Here is a 23839-nt window from a genome sequence, read left to right on the forward strand (position 1 = left end):
TTGTTTAGGGTCTAGTAGACTGTGTTGCGAGGATGCTGCGTACATGTCTCCAAAATCTAACCTAAACAACCGTTGCGTTGATATTGCGTAGCAGTGATTGGTTGGTTAGCGAATGGGGGCGGGGCTGTCATAGAATAATATTGGTCTCGCAGAGAATACCATCCGCCATTGTTGTAGCCAGCCAGCGTTGATGCTAAATAATTAGCGTCACATAGCTGGCCTTTTTCTGAAAACCCAAGCACATATTGTTCCATAGCATACGCCTTCAGTTGATCATGACAAATCCTCTCTTACCTTGATGATTAAAAAGCCTCCATAATTTAGTAAATAAAGCTGTAGCCAGCCAGCTGGCATTGGTGCTATTTAAAATGCTATCCACATTAGCTACATAGCTAACCAACTAAATACAATGGTATCCTGAGGTAACTTTAACGTTAAATACAACGTTTGCTAGTCGAAATGACTGGACACACACAGGGACAAGTTAAACATCAATCAATTAATTTATTCCAATAGGTAGTTTGAGCTGCATGTGAGCCGAGGTCCTCTCCATTGGAAACTAATGACGTTACGGTAACGTTAGCTCGAAAAGCACAGAAAGTTAAGCTGCTAGCAACAGACACTATAACACTTCCGGTCGGGGGATTTCAAAATAAAAGAGCGACGTCTAAAATCACGGAAATACGTTTATTTTGTACATTATCTAACGTTAACACGAACCTAAACTAACTTTAGTTAAACTAACTTTGCGCGTCGATGTTGCAGAAGCATAAAGGCAGAGTGTCTAAAACACTGTTGCTTTGTCGATGTTGTGTTGCAGTTGCTTTGAAGTTTCTGTAGCATGCAGAGGCCTTTATAAGCGACCTCCCCTCTTAAACCTATATAGGATAACTACACAAAAAAATGTAACCCCCCCCCCCCACATTATGCACAAACACATGCGCATATCCCGCTCACATACACACAGATACATAGCATTATACAACTATTATAATGTTGGGCATTTTTTTTAAAAGACTTTACACAAATACACATGGATACTAGACTACAGGATCTGTAGTTCTTTTTTAAGCTTACTTTTAAATATATTTAAAGTGGAACATGTTTCTATTAGATTTTGTATATCATTCCACATCACTGCACCTTGATAAACAAATGAGAATTTGGCAACAGAGGTCCTACAGAAAGGAATGCGTAAGTCTTTATTTCTTCTTGTGAGATGTGCATGATAATGAGAATTAAACTCAAAATAAGTTTGAAAAAAATTAGGCAAAGATAAAGGAAGACCAATTACTTTGTACATAAGAATCCCTGTTTGATACTTGTTGACCTCATAAATTGTGAGTAGTTGCAGTTGTTTAAATAATGGTTTGGTTGGGGCTAAATAAGAAGAGTTGGTTGCAATTCTTACAAAGGATTTCTGAGCTCTATGAATTGTTTGTAAGTAAGATGGGTAAGTGCTGGCCCAAATTATATTGCAGTAAAAGATGTGAGGATAAATTAATCTGTAATATAAAAAAGTTAGTAATGTGCTCTTTTTTAATAGTTTTTTAACCCTTTTTATAATGCCCAACGATTTTGAAACCTTCTTGCAAACAATTTCACAATGATTCTTAAAGCAGAGTTTCTCATCGATATTGACACCTAAGAATACTGGCCTTCCTGACCATCTTATCCAGCCTGTTTGTGTCCCCTGCTCTCAGTCCGCTGCCCCAGCAGGTCTGTTATATATATCCGTTTAGTCTGTTTTTGTATAAATGAATGTTCTTCAGATAGAGAGAAATTGCCTCTCTGCTGTTTAGTTCAGCACCGTGGGCAGCGCCAAGCAAGCCACAGCGCCGCTGTCCCAGCTGAAACTATAAAAGGGAACCTGTGTTGAAAAACCATTGTGCCCCCCCGAGAACATTTTATGCCCCCCCCCCCCCACTAATTTGTTTCTGCAGCCTGGTCTGGTCTGGAGGCGGTCTGCGTTTCCTTGAAAATGTAATATACCGCGATTTGGTCATCAGTCTACAGTCAGTCACTGTTCCCCCCTTTTCCCTCTCCCTCTAGTGTCTGGACCACCTGCTTATAATACAAGAATACATGAGGGAAAACACTGTTACTGCATGTGCTGAAAACACATCTGAGATGGAGAAAAGATGACAGAGAACAGTGGAAAACATGCAGGTCATGAGGTGGGTATTTGATTTACTCTTTTTACTTTGCCTCTATGTCTTGACTTTAGAATCTACTCCCCCCCCCATCCCAGCCCTGTATCCATGTAAATGTCTGGCAGCCGATGCAATTCCTCCTGGATGAGAGGAGAGGGGGGGCGTCTCTCCCTCCCTCCCTCTCTCCCTCTCTCTCTCTCTCTCTCTCTCTCTCTCTCTCTCTCTCTCTCTCTCTCTCTCTCTCTCTCTCTCTCTCTCTCTCTCTCTCTCTCTCTCTCTCTCTCTCTCTCTCTCTCCTTGCTGGCAGCAGAGGCTGCACTGTTGGCAGGAGTTGACCAGGATAAAAACAGCAACACCAGACAGCGGCAAGGGGAAAAAAGGCAAAGTGATTCATTGAACTACAGTCTTTGCCCTCTCTCTCTCTCTCTTAATTACGCCGTGTCCATATCTTTTTTGTTTTTCCTTCATTTTTTTCCATTTTCTCCTCCACCCCAACCCCCCCCCCTCCCCTCCTCCACACGCACACCCTCTCTCCACTGAGAATAGTTTTCGGGGGGTCAGTGGGGTAATTAACCGGAGGAGTTTAAAACCGGCCGACGGGGAGAAGGGAGGTGCATTTTAGAGCAAGATGGCTAACAGAAAGGTCCTCATCTGCACGCTGCTGCTGCTCGTGGCCCTGATTCAACCCACACTGCAAGGAGGTATGTATATATGTGTGTGTGTGTGTGTGTGTGTGTGTGTGTGTGTGTGTGTGTGTGTGTGTGTGTGTGTGTGTGTGTGTGTGTGTGTGTGTGTGTGTGTGCCATGACCTATGCCTCTCTGCCTGCCTGCATCATCAATCGCAATGCCTTGGAACAGGTGCAGGGCTTTGGTCTTTGCATCTGTTATAGACTTATAAACATAGGATTACACATGTTTTTTACTGTGACTGCTGATCAGTTGAAGATGACGGTCACTTTGTGTGGTATTTGTCAGGAAGGCGCTGTTATCTGTTCCTTCATAATTAGACGTTTATGAGTCTATTGCCATATAAATTGACCTTTTTGGAGGGGGTGTGTTACTCAGTTGTTCCAATCACACGTTTAGATGTTTTTATTGCTTCTTTCATCATATCACCTACTTATACTTAAAACAGACAAAATATTGTCTTCTAAATGGCTTTTCATTTGTCTCTGCATTAGTATAATATTGTCAGGAAGCACTTTGGGATGATTGAAGAATGTTTATCTGACCCTCTGCACAAGAGTTTGTGAATTGCTGGCAAAAAAAAAAGAAAAAAAGTCTAACTTTCCGTTCCCATTCCAAGTCCAAGATAACATTATTTTCCGTTGGAAGCGCAGATGAGCAACTCTCCTGTCTCTCCTCTTATGACATATAATTAGAAAGACAGTTGTAATTTGCTCCATGTTTACAGTTACACATGCTCGGGCTATTGTGGTCGTGGTCATTATTATCATCAAGGTATCTACTTCTGAAGGGTTTAAATCGATGTGATAAGAAGAGCAGATTTAGATTCAGCGTCCAAAGAGCTACTGTATATATCTCTTCTGAGATTCCAAATGTTATGAGTTGATAAGACACAGCCACAAAACAAAATACATGTTGTTTTTTGAGGGGATTGTTAAACTGTGCTAAACATAAATTGTATTGGGACCTTTAAAATTTGTTTCTTGGGATTTATTGGTTTTCAAGACACAGTTTATATTGACTGTGGAGGGAATCTCTCATTAGGTAGAGGAGAGATTGTAAAGCTTTCTTAGAACTGGCAAACGGATGTGATCTTTTTGTGACTTATGTTCTCACTGAGTTGTGTGTGTTTGTGTAGTCAGGGTCGAGATCAATTCACTTTCAATTCTGTGAGTTCAGGAATTAGCATTTTCAAACTGAACTCGATCTGAGCGACTTTTGGCATGCAAAGGTTGTACTATCTGACCTATTGACAAGTGCATGAGATTTAATATTCATCATTAGCAATCTGTTGAAATTTGCTAAATTGAAAAGGAATTTATCCCGACCCTGGTTTTTAAGACTAAAAGAGATTGATACAGACCCTGGTTTGTAAGATTAAAAGGGATTGATACAGACCCTGGTTTGTAAGACTAAAAGGGATTGATACCGACCTTGGTTTATAAGACTAAAAGGGATTGATACCGACCCTGGTTTATAAGACTAAAAGGGATTGATCCCGACCCTTGTTTGTAAGACTAAAAGGGATTGATCCCGACCCTTGTTTGTAAGACAACAATTTATTGATTCTGGTTTGTGAGACTAAAAGGGACAACGGGAGGTTCTGTTTGATGTTCAAGTTTAAGCTTTAGAGAGGAAGTGACCCCAGCTAGTCCCTCTCTTTCCTTCTTTCAACTACGTCACATACTGTAGAATGACCCATAATGAGGTCCCGGGTGCACTGTGAGCCCCGTAAAAAATATCTGAGCGGTTCTGTTCTCAGCGGCTCTGGGACCGTTTCCCTTTCTGGCTCTGACGAATCCTCAGAGCTTCGGAGGAGTATGAGGAGGTTCCTTTCAAGCCAGCAGCTTGGCGGTTAGAGCTTATCTGTTACATATAGAGAGCGGTAGCGAGTGTGTGTTCTCTCTCCTTCAAGCTCCTCTGAGTTCTCATCTCTCTCTCTCTATCTCTCTTTCTCTCTCTCTCCTTCACGCTCCACTGAGTGTTCTTCTCTCTCTCTCCTCCAAGCTCATCTGAGTGCTCATCCTTCTCTGTCTGTCTGTCTGTCTGTCTGTCTCTCTCTCTGTCTGTCTCGCTCGCTCGCTCGCTCGCTCTCTCGCTCTCTCCCTCATAGCCCCTCCTAGCCACTCACTCTGACAAGTGGAGCTCGTTTGGTCCTTTATTGGAAAGCGTGCTTGAAGATATACTGTAGGCCCTACAGGGTAGGGTCTGGACTCTCCTCAAGCCCAAGCCAAACCTTTTTAGCAGTATTTATTTGTTCACAACTAATTGTCTCTTGTCAAGACATTGGTCTTTGACACCTGCCAAAGACACGATGAAGACAGTGGCGTATGCTTTGGACAAGACAGAATGACTACAGTGGCCTAGGCTTTGGAGTAATGGAGACAGTAGTGTAGGGTTTGGACAAGGGGACAATACCGTTTTAAACAAGAACCTGTGGTCATAGAGGTGTCCACCCTACCAAGTGATTTCATCAAATCTTTATATCTTATTTTTCTTAAAATAGGCAACAAAATCCGCCAATGAGATGAGACTAGTTCAGGAAATATGGCAAATCCCATCTCTCATTTCAAGATAACGTTGCTTGTTTTGAGATGCATGAATCCATCAAATAAGCTGCACTGGAACAAAGCGAAATCATCTCACCTCAATGGACCTGTCTCAAACCCTGCCCTCTTTTCTTGATCCTCCAATCACAACTGTCGCTTACCTCGGACAAACCAAGTTTGTCCGAGGTAAGCGACAGTTGTGATTGGAGGATCAAGAAAAGAGGGCAGGGTTTGAGACAGGTCCATTAGCTTAATAAAAAAAATGTCCCACTTGTTTTAAAAATGTAAAGCAATTATAGGAAATGTGCTTACCGTCTTACCGTAAGTAGCTTAGCACAAATTAATGGAAGAGGATACGGACCACTAGCCTAGCTGTGGGCCAAAAACACCTCTCCCAGAGTTTTAAGCTAGTGGTCCGTATCCACTTCCATTAATTTGACTGACATAATATGCAATAGATTTTCTGCTGCTCCATTCTTTTTACGCTTTTTAAGTATTTTTTCTCCAATGATGTGCATCAGTGAAGCATAGACATACATTGACTGCTGTGTAAATACATATTCAAAATAAAGAAATCTGCAGCAAGATGTTAAGATTATAATTGAAGGCATCGATATAGGCTAGATGAGTAGGCAAGATGGATTTGAAACAAAATATGTATGTTGCTACAGGTCCTATTAATTCATTGTCATTTCACTTTTACATACTGTACATCATAGTTCAATTATGTATTTAATAATTATGTAGGCATTTCTTTAGCACTTTGAGGCACAGTAGCAAGGGTGGTAGGGCCAGTATTTTCCTTGCAACCTACCTCCAATGCAATTGTGTAAACCCTGTGGTTGAATAAAGCAAAAATGAATGGGCTAAATATACAGGTACAGTATATTGTAGGCCTAGATGAAAATGATTAAGACTATTTGTTCAAGTTGTAAATTTTTCTGCTCCTTTTCATTTTAGTTCAGAGCCTAACTTTATTCGACTACCAGGCAGCTGACTAGTAGCCGCGCCATTCTATTCATAAATTTTTTTATATCGATTTTTGGGCTGCACCTATCTTCCTTATGGTAATGATTTGCTGCTATTAGGATAACGTTATGCATAGAAAGGAATTACATCTCAACGTGAATAACCTATTTCCCTCCTGTCATTCAAATCGTTTCCTCTGTGCACTGCCCTTATTGAACACTCCTGAAAGTGGTCCAATATCCTCTCCATGTTTCTGCTTTACAAGCAGTTATTTTGTGCTACAGTATATGTTGGGGAAAAAAAGCCCCCTGACTAGAAGTAACATTCCAGCATCCTGTCAGTCCTTTTCCAGGCTCCGTAGGCTATGGGTCTCGCTTCCTCAAGAGGTGAACATGCACTTAATTGTTTTTGGATGCTGGTGCCATTGCACAAACTGGGTAGCTGGGGAACACCTTGCCATGACAAAAAAAAAACTTTGTACCCTTATTGGTTTTATGTCTTGGAGGGAGAAAGTTTACATTGCAGGCAAGGAAAGATAATGCTGTTTTATATCAATAGGCTACAATCCGCTTCTTTTCTTCACCCCCCCTGGTGTCTGGTACCGGCCCATGGTTGGTTGGTTGGTTGGTTGGTTGGTTGGTTGGTTGGTTGGTTGGTTGGTTGGTTGGTTGGTTGGTTGGTTGGTTGGTTGGTTGGTTGGTTGGTTGGTTGGTTGGTTGGTTGGTAGGTAGGTAGGTAGGTAGGTAGGTAGGTAGGTAGGTAGGTAGGTAGGTAGGTAGGTAGGTAGGTAGGTAGGTAGGTAGGTAGGTAGGTAGGTAGGTAGGTAGGTAGGTAGGTAGGTAGGTAGGTAGGTAGGTAGGTAGGTAGGTAGGTAGGTAGGTAGGTAGGTAGGTAGGTAGGTAGGTAGGTAGGTAGGTAGGTAGGTAGGTAGGTAGGTAGGTAGATCCCCGTGGGGAATCAAACAATAAAATCAGTACTTATGTTAAAAAGTTACATACATACATCTTAAAAGTTAAAAAAGGTAACATTATTCTCATGATGGAAGAGATGTATTTTGCTATACAATATGGTGCAATGCTGCTGCGACGCTTAACACTTTGAGCACCGGCCGTTTTATCCATCTCTACCGCTAGATGGCCATGCAGCTTAAAATAGTCTTTTCCGGTCACCCGAGTGGCGCACCGCATACAGCACTACGGTGCAACACGGCCAACCCGGCCGTGATCTTTGCCGAATGTCTTCCCCGGTCTGTCTCCCATTCCTCCTCTCTCTCTCTCTCTACCGGACTGCCCGGTAGCAAAAATCTATAAAGAAAACTACAAAAACATAACTTGTCCGAAAGGACAAGTAACATTTAAAATAGTTGTTTCCGCTGTGTTTCACTATGTTTGCGAAGTTGTGTGTGTGTGTAGTGTTCTGTATTATAGCTGTGGAGACAATGGTACGTGGCTCATTTGACAGACACTACTTAGTAGTGCAACATGGACAAAGATTTTTGTTTCTACACACTGTAGTTTGTAGTTTATTACACGCTACACATTGTGCATTTCCAAGATAATCCAGTCTTTTTTCATAGATCGTGAGATAAAACGTGCAATAAGCCTGAATGAATTAATTAATGAATGAAAACTTTATTTAACAGATTGCAGAATGGGTACAATACATTACGGCTCAATACACACAATTGTTAAGGGGATGCAGACCAGAGAAAGACGTTTGTCTTGTTTACATCAGGGTCCCCCATTTTCAATTCATAGTGACATTTATGACACACACAACATACATGACATCATGACATTCATTCTGGTTGATTCCCTGAACCTCCAAATACTCCCAAATAAAAGGTATATAACATGTACATAAGTACCTTCACAAAATCATCAAGGGCGGGGGGTCGTTTTAACTCAAAACTGTGATCGTGTTTGCCGAGCATGTTTTAACGTCCGGTGAAACTCAGAACTGTGATCGTTAGAAAAACATGTTTCAGCTTCGGTAAAATAGACATAGAATATACCTTACCTTAGCCAGAAGGTATTCCAAAAAGAATAATTCCAAGGGATCGCATCGCCATCGCGATTACCAGTGTATATGTCTATACATGTTTCCATGGTAAAATACGCTTAGGCAACGGAATTTCGAGGCGATCAATGTGAATCTCTGTTCAAGCAGGAGGAGGAGCCCCTACCAAAAAAAAAAGGAAGAAGTGTATCCACGCCAATGCAATTCCAGTACAGACACAGACGATACTGCCACCTGATGATATTCGATCGGCATTGCAATTCAAACATATACAAACGACCCAGGGACGGCTAGAATGACCCGGATAATGATTTAGAACAGGGATCAGAGGAAAAAGATCAAAGGATCTAAAAACGTAATTTTACGTGATTGGCGCAGAAAGTGTTAAGATGGAAATCATCGCAAAGATGAATTTGTTTTGCAGTGTACAGCCTTCTCAACCTCTTTCTTTATTTCATCTGACGACTTCATCTCAACTCCTACACTGCACAGAGTCAACAGAAACTCGCAGTCACTGCATGTCTGGTCAGCACCTGTGATATTTCAGTGTAGATTAAAACTGCCCACAGCCCACAGATCTGAAAGTGAACTCTCTCTGTCAGGCAGTATATTTGCTTGTCTAAAAATCTACTTTTTCCTCTTTTTTTTTGCCCTCACACCACCTTTTGTCCCTTCCTCCCTCCCTCTGCTCCTGACCTTAACGCTCGGCAGATTGCGTCGTCGATTCAAACAAACAGAGCTTAGTGGAGCTTTCTTCCTTGACTCTGGAATCAGGAAGAATTTACAGCTTGTGGAGATGCCAGAGAATATCAATATTGGCTCAGGAGCCAAACTTTGATCTCCAAAGAAAAAAGTCATCCGTATTAAGCTTTTCCCTGAGGTGCTTCAAGCCAGCTCTGTCTCTGCACGCCTGTGTCACCGCCGCCACCGAGCTGAGAAACCCTCGCCGCGGCTGGTTCCAAGGAAGTGTCAATTAACCGCTGTAACGTGAGCCTCGTTAACACCAAACCCCCCCCCCCTTCTTCTTTGAGAAGGCCGCTCACGCTTTGGAAAGTTCCCCAGGGGACAGGGTTGGAGTGCAGGACCTCTCTGAATACTTTCCCTCTGCAAAGTGTAAATGAGTTACGGTTGAGGAGGGGGAAACGTCTGGCGAGGGGTTTGCTCATAAATATGCAGCTTGTTATATTGCCCTATAACCCGCAGCAGGTAATACATTGACAGTCCCCCCCCCTCCTCCCACAGGGGAGTCTGACTTCTCTTTCATTCTACAAACAAACATCTGTCCGAATAGGGGATAGCGTGAGCGGGGATGGTATTCTGATCAAAATAAATCTGAGTTGAGACAGCTTTTGAGCTCATTGACCTCCCTCTTTGAAAGCTATTTGCCGGGTAAGAATTTGATTCGATCACAATCCCTTTGACCGGAACCCAGAATTCTTTAGAAAATAATGACCTTTTTGATTTTATAGGCGTACGCGTGGCGTCATCAGGGTTTAACCCAATTAACCCCGTAGTGTCTCAACTGCACATGAAGGAGTGGACCATGTGCCAGGTGCCATTTTGTCCTCTGGAATTAATAATCCTCTTGGCACTGGCCAACCAAATCTTTCTCTCAGTGTTACATCAAACATGGAACAGTAATCAGGGTATATTTGCCTTTTTTACCTACCCCTTCGCTCCATTGGACACCTATATATATATACATGTAGTATTCGCCTGGGCAAACATCAACGACGACACTTTTTCCGCAAAACTTGCGGCATTCATTACGTTTTTTATTACAGATGCAGTTAATGGCACCAGCCTGACAAAGCAAAGAAAGGCCAGTGGTAGATGAAAACGGGAAACATAGCTCCTCTGTTCCTTGCAGTCTCATAAGAATATAAAAATAAAAAAGTGAGGGTGAGGTCTTGGCAGCCGGTTTGCCTCAATTGGCTCGGGCCAGGCTCATTTGGCTCGTGCCAGGCTCATTTGGCTCGGGCCTGGCTCATTTGGCTCGGGCCAGGCTTATTTGGCTCGAGCCAGGCTCATTTGGCTAGGGCCAGGCTCATTTGGCTCAGGCCAGGTTTGGGTTCGGGCTCTCCAGACTTCAGAGGAATTTTAATACATTAATTCTCCCTTGTCGGTGACTCTGTCCTGGCTGCGCTTGAAGGCGAATGACATCACAGCGGATTGGATGGCATACACCTCGGCTGCGGAGCGAGACAGGAGTGACGATTTGGATGCATTCCCGATCTGATTATCTTTGACTCTCTGAGCAAGAAGGGAGCACCCCTCGCAGGCGTGTGTTTATTGGAGGCGTGTGTGTTGTGAGTACCTCTTTGGCCCTAATCCCTCTTCTGGCGAGGTGGGCTGCCAGCGAGAGCTAACGGAGCGAATGTGACACGCTCCTGTCTCAAGGCCTTTCTGACACTAAACTGCACTTAAACAGCATTGACTGTACAATACACACTGTACTGTAACAGTCCCAGACTCAGTCCTGGCTGGGGCTGTGAGGACAAGATGAACAGTGGTCTCATGGCGCCATCTAGCGGGCACCGCCAGATGGTGCAGGCCATTATTTTGTGTTGGTTCAGTTTCAGTTTATTTTTTTTAAAGGACAGTACACATTAATAAACATTTCTGTAAATGTGTCAGTTTTAGCCAGCTGGCTAATTCGCAACTGTAGTCCTTTTGGCAAGATGTTTATGAGACCGACAATATAATATATAAGAAACATTAACAGTGCAATACAGTATTTACAACATAATCCAACATAATAATAAAAGCAATAATAAAATACACAATAAAATGATTAAAAGTGATTACATGTTTGATTGGTTAATAACCAGGTCTTGAGTTTTTTTGTAAAGGTGTGGTAGGTAGCACAGTGTCTTATTTCAGTTGGTAGGGTGTTCCAGAACTGAGTGGCTCTGACTACAAAACAGGACTGACTGAAGGAGCTGAACCTATACGGCACAGTACAGTCCCCTCTCTGGGTAGATCTTGTGGACCTATTATAAGATGTTTTTTGTTTGATAAAATAACTGAGGGGTGGGGGGGCCTTGCCATTTAAGATCTTGAATAGTAGGGAGGCATCAGTGTATTTTGTCAGGTTTTCCAAGCTGAGGATTCTGTACTTGTTGAGAGGTTTTCGGTCAAGCACCTTGATGGCCTGTTTATACAGAGAGAGAATGGGTGTCATGGTTGTGTTTTTTGCATGGGTCCAGCTAGTCATACAGTAGGAAATGATCATTGCATTCATATAAAGAAGGGCAGCCGTGGATGTTAAACAGTTCCTCATGAATCAGAAATTTGACAAATTGTATTTGGCAGTCTGGGTTACTCTTTTTACCTGCTTTTTGAATGATAGTGTAGAGTCAAGGATAATACCAAGATATTTAAATTGTGAGACTACTTGAATTGGCTCTCCAGCAACAAACACTCCAGGATTATCAGTTGTTGGATTGGATTTTGTGAAGTACATACAAACTGTCTTCTTCACATTAAGACATAGTTGAGACTCTGTGAGCCAGTTGCTGACATTCACCATTGCAGCGTTTAGTTTAACAGCTGCCAGTTCTTTGGTATTTGCATGGATATAAATAACAGTGTCATCGGCATACATTTGAATTTCACACTCTGCGCAAACAGATGGAAGATAATTTATAAATAAACTAAATAGGAGAGGCCCGAAGATTGATCCCTGGGGCACACCCATTGTATTGCTCAGGAAGGGTGATGTTTCACCTCGCTCTGACCCTAACACATTGAATTCTGTCAGCAAGACAAGACTTCACCCAGTTCAGTGCGCCAGTAGAAAAGTTATAGTTAGCCAGTTTGCAAAGGAGTATCTGATGACTAAAGGTGTCAAATGCCTTCTTAAAATCTAAGAATATGGCACCGATGACACCTCCTTTGTCCATCTTTTCTTTAATACTCTCTAGGAGAAAGCAGTTGGCTGTCTCGTGGAGTGGTTGGTCCGAAAGCCAAATTGCATTGGGTGCAGAGTGTACGGATTATTATTAATATGGGAGATTAGCAGTTCAATAATGCATTTTTCAGCAACTTTAGAGATAACAGGCAATATACTGATTGGCCTAAAGTTACTCACTGTGCTTGAGTCTCCTGATTAAAAGACTGGTATAACAATGGCTGTCTTCCAGTCATTAGGGTATTTATATTCTTTAATAGAGGCATTCACTATTTGTGTTAATGGTTCAGTGAATGCATCTGCATAATTTTTTAGAAAAAGTGAGTCCAGACCAAATATATCCTTAGACTTAGAGCTTTTGAGTTAAATGTAATTGATTTGATTTCCTTGTGTATGTTGTCCTGGGCTCTTCCTTCCCTTGTTTAATTGTTGTCCTCCTGTCTGGTTGTTGTTCGTGATATTGCTTTTTGTGTCTAGTTTGGTGTTTATTTGATTCTGTGTTTTGGACTGGCTGTGCCAGGTGTTGCCAATTATAATTAGTTGTGTATTTAAGTGTGGGTCTGTCCTCACTTCCTTGTGGCGTCATACCTCCGTGTTCCTGTACCTGTCGTGTCACTGCTTTCGTCGTCCTTGCCCTTTTGTTGTTTTGAGTCAAAGTAAGTGTTGTTAGTATTCCGTTTTGTGCACTTTGTTTTTCGTGTAACCAGTTAGTGTTTTCTCAGTGCCAGCTCGGCTGCGCCTTTCGCTTTTGTTTTTGTGCTTGTACAGTATCTTTGCTCACGTGGTTCTTAAATAAATGAACACAGTGATTGAGTAGAGCAAACGTCCGTCTCCGCCTCCTCCTTCCATTCCTGTCCGCATATTGGGTCTTCCTCTCCTTCCCCCGTCACCCCAATCCTAACACTGTACAAAAAGGGACCAATGGAAGACTCGGAACATCTTGAACGCTGGAACCAAATAAGCTTATGACACCTTATGAACTGTTCGACACAGAGGGACCTGAGGTTTTATTTACGCAGCAAGCGTTTACAAAGGACGTCTGCTCTTTGTCAGTAACACCCTGCTCCACGTTCATCCAGGGACCAAGTCCACACATTCACACATACTGGAGCTGCCCAGAACAAGCACTGTCTTCTACTGTGGGCCAATGAGTAGTTGGGGGGGGGGGGGGGGGGGGTTAAAAGGGAATACGACCTATTAAGAATTCTAATATTTTGTTCTTCCTGTGCCCCAGGACAGTTCAGCCAGTATTTGTGAACACACGCCACTCTCTATTAAAGCTAGAGAACACTCCAGACGGTGATGGAACTGGGATATAAAATCTGGGGCTGCTCCATAGACAATGAATGGGGCCCTCACTTTATGAGGCTATAAATTGTTTGGTTGGCTTCTTACACCCAAATAAGTAAGAGAGAGAGAGAGAGAGAGAGAGAGAGAGAGATCTTTCTCTCTTCCTCTCTCTTGACATACGTAAAAGGCAGTGTGGAGAAAGGTCTGGCAATGCGAGACTAACTAAAGTGCATTGTGCGGCCAATGTGTAAATAAATCTGTGTGTTCATCTCCAGGCGTTGATTAGTGGGCACTGGGCAGCCCCTTCCGTCAGGTGGGCATGGTGCCCTCTAATAGCCATGGTGAGGGAAACACTGAAACTTATAATTTAACCAATAGGGCATACCGACCCTCATCTGCACCTTTGTTTACATTGTTTATTTTTCTCATAATTATATTCAGTTAATTATATTGTTTACACAGTTTCTACTTCTTTTCTACAGTCTTTCTACTATTACTCTGCCCATACCCGTGCCTCTCTCCCCCATGCTGCTATGATGCCCCGCATTTCTCCAAGGGGATCAATAAATTAATCTTATTGAATCCTCAGTCAGGCTGGAACCATATCATCCTTGGTTCAGGCAAATCACTGGAGTGACTGACATACACCGTTCTACACCGTGTTCGTAGTTCATACTCATTGTAGTTTGTCTTGAGGGTTGACTTCATTCAGCACTGAAGCTGAGTCTGGGTCTTTGTGCCAAGCTACTGGAGACCCTTTGGACTCTGACATATTAATGTGTTTGTCACACTTGCTGACAGGCTTTGTTTACGACTCAGACCAAATGTATCCATCTTTGGCAGTTTTACACTAAACACTCACTGTCTGTCCCACAGACGTATTTATGGCAAGGGTAGTGCGGCTGGGGAGACAACTTCCTGTGCATCACAAACACTGCAGTCAGGAGGGAATACTAACATGTTGGCTACAAAGTTTTCCTATCACCATTTAAATTTTTTACTGTAAACGGACTGTTAAGAGTATTGCAGGAACCTGACCAGACGTTGGGGACGGATGATTTGCTTTAATGGACACATAATTCAATAGAGGAGTGTACTGGAAACGTCTGGTGGAGTTCCATGACGGTGCACGTTGAAGCACATGTACACGCCACGCACACGCCACGCATACACAGTGTGTTTTATTATGTGTATCTATGTAACACAGATGGGCTTTTTAAAATATATATATATATATATACAATCAACTTCTTTTACAAATGGACGCCTGACGTGATTTGTGCTTGAGCATGCTTACGACCACAGGGATCCTCATAAAGATATGATTCTGGCATATTGCTGGAGTATTGGCCACATGAGGCAGCTCAGTCAACGCCTAGTTGTTACCACGCATGGCTAGCAAGGATTTTCATGCGTGTGTTGCGCACCCGCAGCAATTTTGTTTAGCTAAACCTTACCCCAACCATACACAGACAGGTTGTTGTTGTTGTTGTTGTTGTTGTTGTTGTTGTTGTTGTTGTTGTTCTGGCTGTTGTTTTTCTGTCTGTCTTCTTGTGTGGCTGATCTTTTGAAAAGTACCTATTTTTTCCTGCTGCTGACCCTGCCTTGTCTTTAGAGGACATCATGTTGCCTGTCCTCAACTCTAAAACACACACAAATTTTTTGCCAATGTTGGCTGGCGATAACAACAATAAGAAATGTTCTTAACTCAATGTGATGTGTTGTTAACACATTCAGGGCCATTGGGCTGAGTCTAATTAATGTCAAGAGGACCGGGGAATGTAAACAAACGTGGGGCTGTTTGTACAGCTAAATCTATACTTTATAGTGTTGCTATCTGTCCATTCTCATTGTCAATTGAGTCCATAAACCGTCCCTTCAAAATGGCTTAAAGAAAAAAAAATCATCAATAGGTTCTCATTTTATAGCGCCGTGAATATAAGCGTTATATGGGATTTGGGACTAGTATATTTTCTGGAAGGCTAGATATAGGGCTAATAGCTGCTAACGTTATATCCAATTATCCAAAGTCCATTGGCTGATGATAAATCCCCTTATTGCATGGTGAAATCTGCGATCCGAAACGTAATCCAAGCTACATGCTGCACATCCAGAATCCTGCTACTGAAATCTCCATTGAAAGAAAAAGAAAAATGACTAATCCGTTCAGCCACAGGGCACACTGCATTATCGCGATAGCGCCCCTAAGAGGATCTGGCCGGTATTGCACCTTGTCGAATTCATAGAGTAGGGTAAATCTGCAGTGCCGCTCGGTGACCTTGAATAGGTTATTAAAATGGAATAAAAGCAATAACAACTTCCCACGGATTTATCCGTGCCTCTGTCCACAACGCATGGACTCGAAACATGGAGATCTCCGTGCTTGGGCGGGAATGTGTTAACAGGCCGACACTCTAAAGTATAGGAATACGTGGCAGTGTTTGCAGGGCTATAACTATATTCTATATTATAGCTATGGATACAATACTATGGCCCATTTGACATTGACTATCTATCGTTCAATATGTGTTAAAGAAATAATTCTTCCATCCATACATTCCCGTTTTATACTGTGGTGAATATGACTATAGTTTTAGAGTAGTCCTGTCTAATCCCAGAAAACGACGCTATGTAGCAATACGTGCAATTCACTAAAAGCTTTGCCATTTTTCACCTGTACACTACTACTACTATTTCGAAATCACATCTATATTATCGGTATTATGTTTCATCATGAATGCATGAAAGAAGGGGGGGGGGTGTTTTTTTATGCTTTGATCGTCACCAACAGCATACGCTGTGGAGTAACATTACAGACACATGTTGTGATCGAGGTGAAGTCATGATTGGATCACAGCAGGATTGATATCATTATAGCCCTTACCTTCACTAGGATGTATCCCAAAAAGAATATTCCAATTATCTGATCGCGAGTCCCAGTATTGGTGTCGATCGTGTCGCCAACATAATCCACCACACATCATGCACCGGGAGCAATTCACGCTTCTCAATCCGACCGTTATAACCGGCCCCCTTGCCTGACCAATAGAAATCCGACCGGAGACTTTTGATCGATGCACAGGCCAAGATATAATGTTTCAAAGGGTGCTCGATACTGCCATCTGGGTAGATGCGGACGGTATTGCACTTTGGCATTCTCACGATGATTCCCCATGTTAACCCAGATGTCCGTGTGCCTGTAATTAATGGAAATATTGAATAAAATAAATAACGATGAAAATCCGACTATACTCGGGTCTGGCGCTGAACGGTTGGCGAGTTAACACAACTATCATCGGGTCTGGCGTCCAACGTGTGTTATTGCCATTTCATTATTATTATTATTATTATTATTAGTGTGGGTGACCTGGCGAAGCCAGGTTGCCACCCACACTATACATATCCATACTCTTTTTATTTATTCTTTATTCTTTATTCCACCGATTTTGCAAACACTTTGCAACACGTAAGCGTTCGCGCCCCGTTACTTTGCAACACGTAAGCGTTCGCGCCCCGTTAAAGGTATCAAAACGAGCGGCTTGCCTATGGCAACACCGGTCTCGAACCCGTAAAAGTTTCACCGCACCGTCTGGCTACGAATCGACTTTAAACGGTAAAATTTCGGTCCCATTGGGAATGCATTGCATTTTAGAGTGTAGCAGCTGAAATAATCTTTTTCCCCCTACCTTGGGTGAATTGCGAGTGTGATCTCAATTTTGGACGTAGAAATAAAACAAACACATCAAAACGATGACACGGCTGTCATCCCGCTCACAAAAGAAAAATAAATGGAATTGGACATTTCTATCTCAACTGACGACCATTTGTTTGAAGGTTCTCCTCCCCATTGACCGCCATGCAATCGCCCTCTAGAAATCACATTTTTCACACTATTTTTTAGCCTTCTGTTCCGATCGCCGAAGGAGTGCCACAATATCGCACGAATGCCACAATATCGCGCACAACCCTTCGCCTACTCGTTGTAGTGCTCATGTGCGCGTCACAACGCTTCATCTCTTATAGTTTTCTTTTAATCAACGTGACAATGCAGTCATGCATCTGCCTCCATAGAAATGCATTGGATAGAAAATATGCAAGTCATAGTGATTGCTTCACCTGTGTGGCTCATGGCTCACTCATGATTGGTTCAGCTGTGTGGCTCGTGGCTGAGCTGCCAATGACATCATCCACTTAACCCATCATTGGCCATCACTGTGTTGCAGTACTGAATTGCTGACAGCGCCCTCTGTCTTGTGGGTTGTGTCATTGTACTCAGTAGGGATATCCTCTTTCATTTTTCATTGGTCCATGTTGACCACCTTTCATTGGTCGATGTTGACCACTCCCCCGATCCTTAGACCACGCCCCCTTAGGCCACACCCCCTCAGTGTATCTCTTGAACCGTTTGTCGTAGAGACTTGCGGATTGTGCCATTGGTCGATGTTGACCACCTTTCATTGGTCGATGTTGACCACTCCCCCTGTTGACCACCTTTCATTGGTCGATGTTGACCACTCCCCCGATCCTTAGACCACGCCCCCTTAGGCCACACCCCCTCAGTGTATCTCTTGAACCGTTTGTCGTAGAGACTTGGGGATTGTGCCATTGGTCCATGTTGACCACCTTTCATTGGTCGATGTTGACCACTCCCCCGATCCTTAGACCACGCCCCCTTAGGCCACACCCCCTCAGTGTATCTCTTGAACCGTTTGTCGTAGAGACTTGCGGATTGTGCCATTGTACTCGGTGTAATAGTGTAATAGTGTGTAATAGTGTAATAGTGTGTAATAGTGTAATAGTGTAATAGTGTGTAATAGTGTAATAGTGTGTAATAGTGTAATAGTGTAATAGTGTGTAATAGTGTGTAATAGTGTAATAGTGTGTAATAGTGTAATATTGTGTAATAGTGTAATAGTGTAATAGTGTGTAATAGTGTAATAGTGTGTAATAGTGTAATAGTGTAATAGTGTGTAATAGTGTAATAGTGTGTAATAGTGTGTAATAGTGTGTAATAGTGTAATAGTGTCTAATAGTGTAATAGTGTGTAATAGTGTAATAGTGTAATAGTGTGTAATAGTGTAATAGTGTAATAGTGTGTAATAGTGTAATAGTGTAATAGTGTGTAATAGTGTAATAGTGTAATAGTGTAATAGTGTGTAATAGTGTAATGGTGTGTAATAGTGTAATAGTGTGTAATAGTGTAATAGTGTAATAGTGTAATAGTGTGTAATAGTGTAATAGTGTGTAATAGTGTAATAGTGTAATAGTGTGTAATAGTGTAATAGTGTAATAGTGTGTAATAGTGTAATAGTGTAATAGTGTGTAATAGTGTGTAATAGTGTAATAGTGTGTAATAGTGTAATAGTGTGTAATAGTGTAATAGTGTAATAGTGTGTAATAGTGTAATAGTGTAGTGTAATAGTGTGTGATAGTGTAATAGTGTGTAATAGTGTAATAGTGTGTAATAGTGTGTAATAGTGTGTAATAGTGTGTAATAGTGTAATAGTGTGTAATAGTGTGTAATAGTGTAATAGTGTGTAATAGTGTGTAATAGTGTAATAGTGTAATAGTGTGTAATAGTGTAATATTGTGTAATAGTGTAATAGTGTAATAGTGTGTAATAGTGTAATAGTGTGTAATAGTGTAATAGTGTAATAGTGTGTAATAGTGTAATAGTGTGTAATAGTGTGTAATAGTGTAATAGTGTCTAATAGTGTAATAGTGTGTAATAGTGTAATAGTGTAATAGTGTGTAATAGTGTAATAGTGTAATAGTGTGTAATAGTGTAATGGTGTGTAATAGTGTAATAGTGTGTAATAGTGTAATAGTGTAATAGTGTAATAGTGTAATAGTGTGTAATAGTGTAATAGTGTGTAATAGTGTAATAGTGTAATAGTGTAATAGTGTAATAGTGTGTAATAGTGTAATAGTGTAATAGTGTGTAATAGTGTGTAATAGTGTAATAGTGTGTAATAGTGTAATAGTGTGTAATAGTGTAATAGTGTAATAGTGTAATAGTGTGTAATAGTGTAATAGTGTAATAGTGTGTGATAGTGTAATAGTGTGTAATAGTGTAATAGTGTGTAATAGTGTGTAATAGTGTGTAATAGTGTGTAATAGTGTAATAGTGTGTAATAGTGTGTAATAGTGTAATAGTGTGTAATAGTGTGTAATAGTGTAATAGTGTAATAGTGTGTAATAGTGTGCAATAGTGTAATAGTGTAATAGTGTGTAATAGTGTAATAGTGTAATAGTGTGTAATAGTGTAATAGTGTGTAATAGTGTAATAGTGTAATAGTGTGTAATAGTGTAATAGTGTGTAATAGTGTAATAGTGTAATAGTGTGTAATAGTGTAATAGTGTGTAATAGTGTAATAGTGTTATAGTGTGTAATAGTGTAATAGTGTAATAGTGTGTAATAGTGTAATAGTGTGTAATAGTGTAATAGTGTAATAGTGTGTAATAGTGTAATAGTGTGTAATAGTGTGTAATAGTGTAATATTGTGTAATAGTGTAATAGTGTGTAATAGTGTAATAGTGTAATAGTGTGTAAGTGTGTAATAGTGTGTAATAGTGTAATAGTGTAATAGTGTGTAATAGTGTAATAGTGTAATAGTGTAATAGTGTGTAATAGTGTAATAGTGTAATAGTGTGTAATAGTGTAATAGTGTGTAATAGTGTAATAGTGTAATAGTGTGTAATAGTGTAATAGTGTGTAATAGTGTAATAGTGTGTAATAGTGTAATAGCGTGTAATAGTGTAATAGTGTGTAATAGTGTAATAGTGTGTAATAGTGTAATAGTGTGTAATAGTGTAATAGTGTAATAGTGTGTAATAGTGTAATAGTGTAATAGTGTGTAATAGTGTAATAGTGTGTAATAGTGTAATAGTGTAATAGTGTGTAATAGTGTAATAGTGTAATAGTGTGTAATAGTGTAATAGTGTAATAGTGTGTAATAGTGTAATAGTGTGTAATAGTGTAATAGTGTGTAATAGTGTAATAGTGCAATAGTGTGTAATAGTGTAATAGTGTTATAGTGTGTAATAGTGTAATAGTGTGTAATAGTGTAATAGTGTGTAATAGTGTGTAATAGTGTAATAGTGTGTAATAGTGTAATATTGTGTAATAGTGTAATAGTGTTGCGGGTTGTGTCATTGCACTCAGTAGGGATATCCTCTTTGATTGGTCTATGTTGACCACTCCCCCGATCCTTAGGCCGCGCCCCCTTTTTGTATCCTTTGAACCGTTTGTCATAGAGACTCGCGAGAGACCCTCTCCCCCGTTGGCCGGCGGTGCACAGGCGTCACCCACACTTTCACAATTTCCCCCGCGCGGAATTGTCTAGTTATTATTATTATTATTATTATTATTATTATTATTATTATTATTATTATTATTATCATCATTATTATGGGTATTCATGAGCATGTTTAAATTATGATTTGGAGTAGTAGGCTACACATTGATTGCCAGCCTAGCTACAGTACATCAATGTGTAGCCTATTGTAGTCAGGTAACTTTGGTTGCCACATTGAGCAAAGCTCTCTGTTATCCATTATGCGATAATGCGAATCAGGCAGGTTTACCTAACGTTACTACTCTAAAGTAGTAACTTTATTAGTAAACTAAGCTCATACTCTCCACCAGTTTTTCTGATGTTGTACAGTGAGGGAGAAGTGTTGACAGGCTCTCCTGCTGCTGATCAAACCTGCATGCACTCACCAGGTCAATTCTAGGTGGGTCAGGTGCGCTTTGGTCAGCACAGGATAAAATACACTGAATATAATCTTGAAAATGTATACAAATATTTGTTATCATTATTTGAGCATAAGAAATAGGTGGTAGCATGAGAATGTGTGAAGAGGACCAATTGAGTTGGCAGTTCTGTTTTTATGTGGGTGAAGTTAGATTTTTGAAAATGGACTATTTCACTTTTTATTTTTATTTTTGCACTATTTAAACTTCTCTGGCATGATGTTGACTAGTACAGACCATCATTTCACTGATTATTTTAGTATTGACAAACTGAGCCCTGCGCTACATCCTCTACCAGGCTCCAACTGTTTTAGCCTTCAAAAACTATGATAAATGTCCTTTTCTAAAACAGGAAGCTCACGGTATAATCAGATGTGACTTCATATGTTCTACTGGGGAAATGGTTGTAAATCCTACATATCAAAAGTTATAATGAGTTCCATATAGTTGTCTCCACCAGGTGGGAAGCCTGGAAGAGATCATGTAATCGGACTTGTCTGTCTGTGGGTCTGTCTGTCCACAGATAATTTTGTATACTACTGGGCCGATTTGAATGAGACATCGCACCTAGGCTGGCAGCAGGACATGGACCTGAATTCTGTAATATTAACACTTTGATCGCCATGGTTAAATTCATAATTGACCATCCCTCGCCATCTCTATTTGTCTATGGAGAAGTTCCCCTTCTTTGCAGGGCTATAACTTTTTAAATTGTATTGCTAAATTGACATTATTATGGCCCATTCAATGTCCTATATCTATTGTTCAGGGTGTAGCAACGTTATACTTTTTCATTCACATATTCATACTAAAATACGGTCTAAAGTATAAGTATGTTTTTATCATTTTCTGCAGCTTTCTCCAGCCCTATTTATAGCCCTAAATGCATTATATTGATGATCAAATACAGTTTGGTAGGAATCTGTGCGAGATAAAAAATGTCAACTGGAGGTACTTCTAGGAGTTACTACATATGATCTGATGTTGACCGGATGGACGGGGGGTCGTTTATAATTCCGTGGGCAATGTTATATCATTCATCTAGTGTGGGTGATATGATCATCAGAGCAATTAGTAAAGAATACGTTGGAAAATAACGCTGGATCTTACCGTATCTTTCTCGCGCCGTTGGGCGATGAGCGTGGAGCAGAGATATTCCTATTATGGGATGTATAAATACCCGATCCATTTCCAGGTTGTATAATAGTATATACGTCCAAATCATGTTTGTCGAGTTATTTGCACAGATCGGTGTTCACTGTGTCAAGATGGAGTCCTGCTAATGATAGCGAGTGCCCGGACGAAATATGGGTGAGCACCACTTCATCCACATGACTTCCTGTTGGGCGATCTGCCGATCGGCCACCAGATGGCGCTCTTGAACCGTTAGAGAGTTGAGTGGAGCTCAGCAGTATATCTCAGGTCCCCGGGGGTGAAATATGATTTCGATCACAGATTTTTGAAATATTGATATCAAAGACGTGTTACGGCGTCTTCGGCAGAATGAGCATGGCGGGGAATGACGAGTTTCGGCGTTTCCGGCGATTAAAGTGTTAATATTGATCAACGACAATTATTTAATTTGAATACATTTCCATCATTGTCAATTGAAATATATATTGTTAACCTCTTAACACATTCCTGGCCAACCACGTATATATACGCTATTGGGCGCCGTCCTATATATACGTGTAACCACTCGGTTTTGCTTTTATTCCATTTTAATATCCGACCTACTCAATGTCATGGAGCTGTATGTTGGCTGGAAATGGCATATCCGGACTCTGAAAGTGCAGTACCGGCCAGATCCTGGTATTGGCGCTGTCTCAATAATGCAGTTTCCTTTGTTGCAGACGGGGTGTCACCTTTTTTTCACTCCGGGTTAGCTTTTCTGTTAGCCTGAAGCGAGGGCTTCAACCGATCGCCTGGAATACTTATTGCGACGCCGAATTCAGTATGCAGTAAAGGAATATAGCATCAGCCAATGGACATATCGATCTACCAGATGGCGATCAATAACTGGGAAATTCTTTTTGGAATCCAACCGGCCACAGGTAAGAGCGATTTGACGTCAATTTCAGCTTGATCGGGCCTTGTTCTCATAGCCATCCACCCGGTCAACGTATGATGTTGCAATAACGAATGCCGTTATTGGTAATCAATAATCAAAAACGACTTCCCCCGCCCCCCCCCCCCCTTTCATGCATTCATGGTGGACCATGATACAGATCATATGCATTTAGATTTTTAACTCTAGCTTGTGTAGGGCCGAAACGCCAATCGATTTAACGTATTTCTGACACTGAATACATTCCCTGAGATCCATAGATGCCCCTAGATACCAAGAACATGCAAATGGCTTGTAGAAGTGGAGCAATCTTCCATTTACTTAGGTATGTATTTGTAGGCGAATTTTCTGAAAATATGGCTAGGGCTTAAGAGATTAAGTGATTTACACACCACACCACACAAGCACACTTATTACACACAGACAATGCTGCTA

At 41.1% G+C, this 23839-nt stretch overlaps 1 protein-coding gene across 1 annotated transcript in view; it reads left to right on the forward strand.

Annotated features, from left to right (window-relative positions):
* Positions 1-2731: 2731 nt before the first annotated feature.
* The window catches only part of elna (elastin a), a gene marked incomplete at its 3' end in the record, with an annotated part of 221955 nt that continues 200847 nt past the window's right edge, over positions 2732-23839 (forward strand). The window contains exon 1 of the mRNA XM_084308372.1: positions 2732-2854. Coding sequence (XP_084164498.1) covers positions 2782-2854 — 73 coding nt within the window. The 5' untranslated portion in view covers positions 2732-2781. The remainder of the gene's footprint in view (positions 2855-23839) is intronic.

This window comes from Notolepis coatsorum (assembly GCF_963971535.1).
Source record: "Notolepis coatsorum genome assembly, chromosome: 1".
NCBI lineage: Eukaryota > Metazoa > Chordata > Actinopteri > Aulopiformes > Paralepididae > Notolepis > Notolepis coatsorum.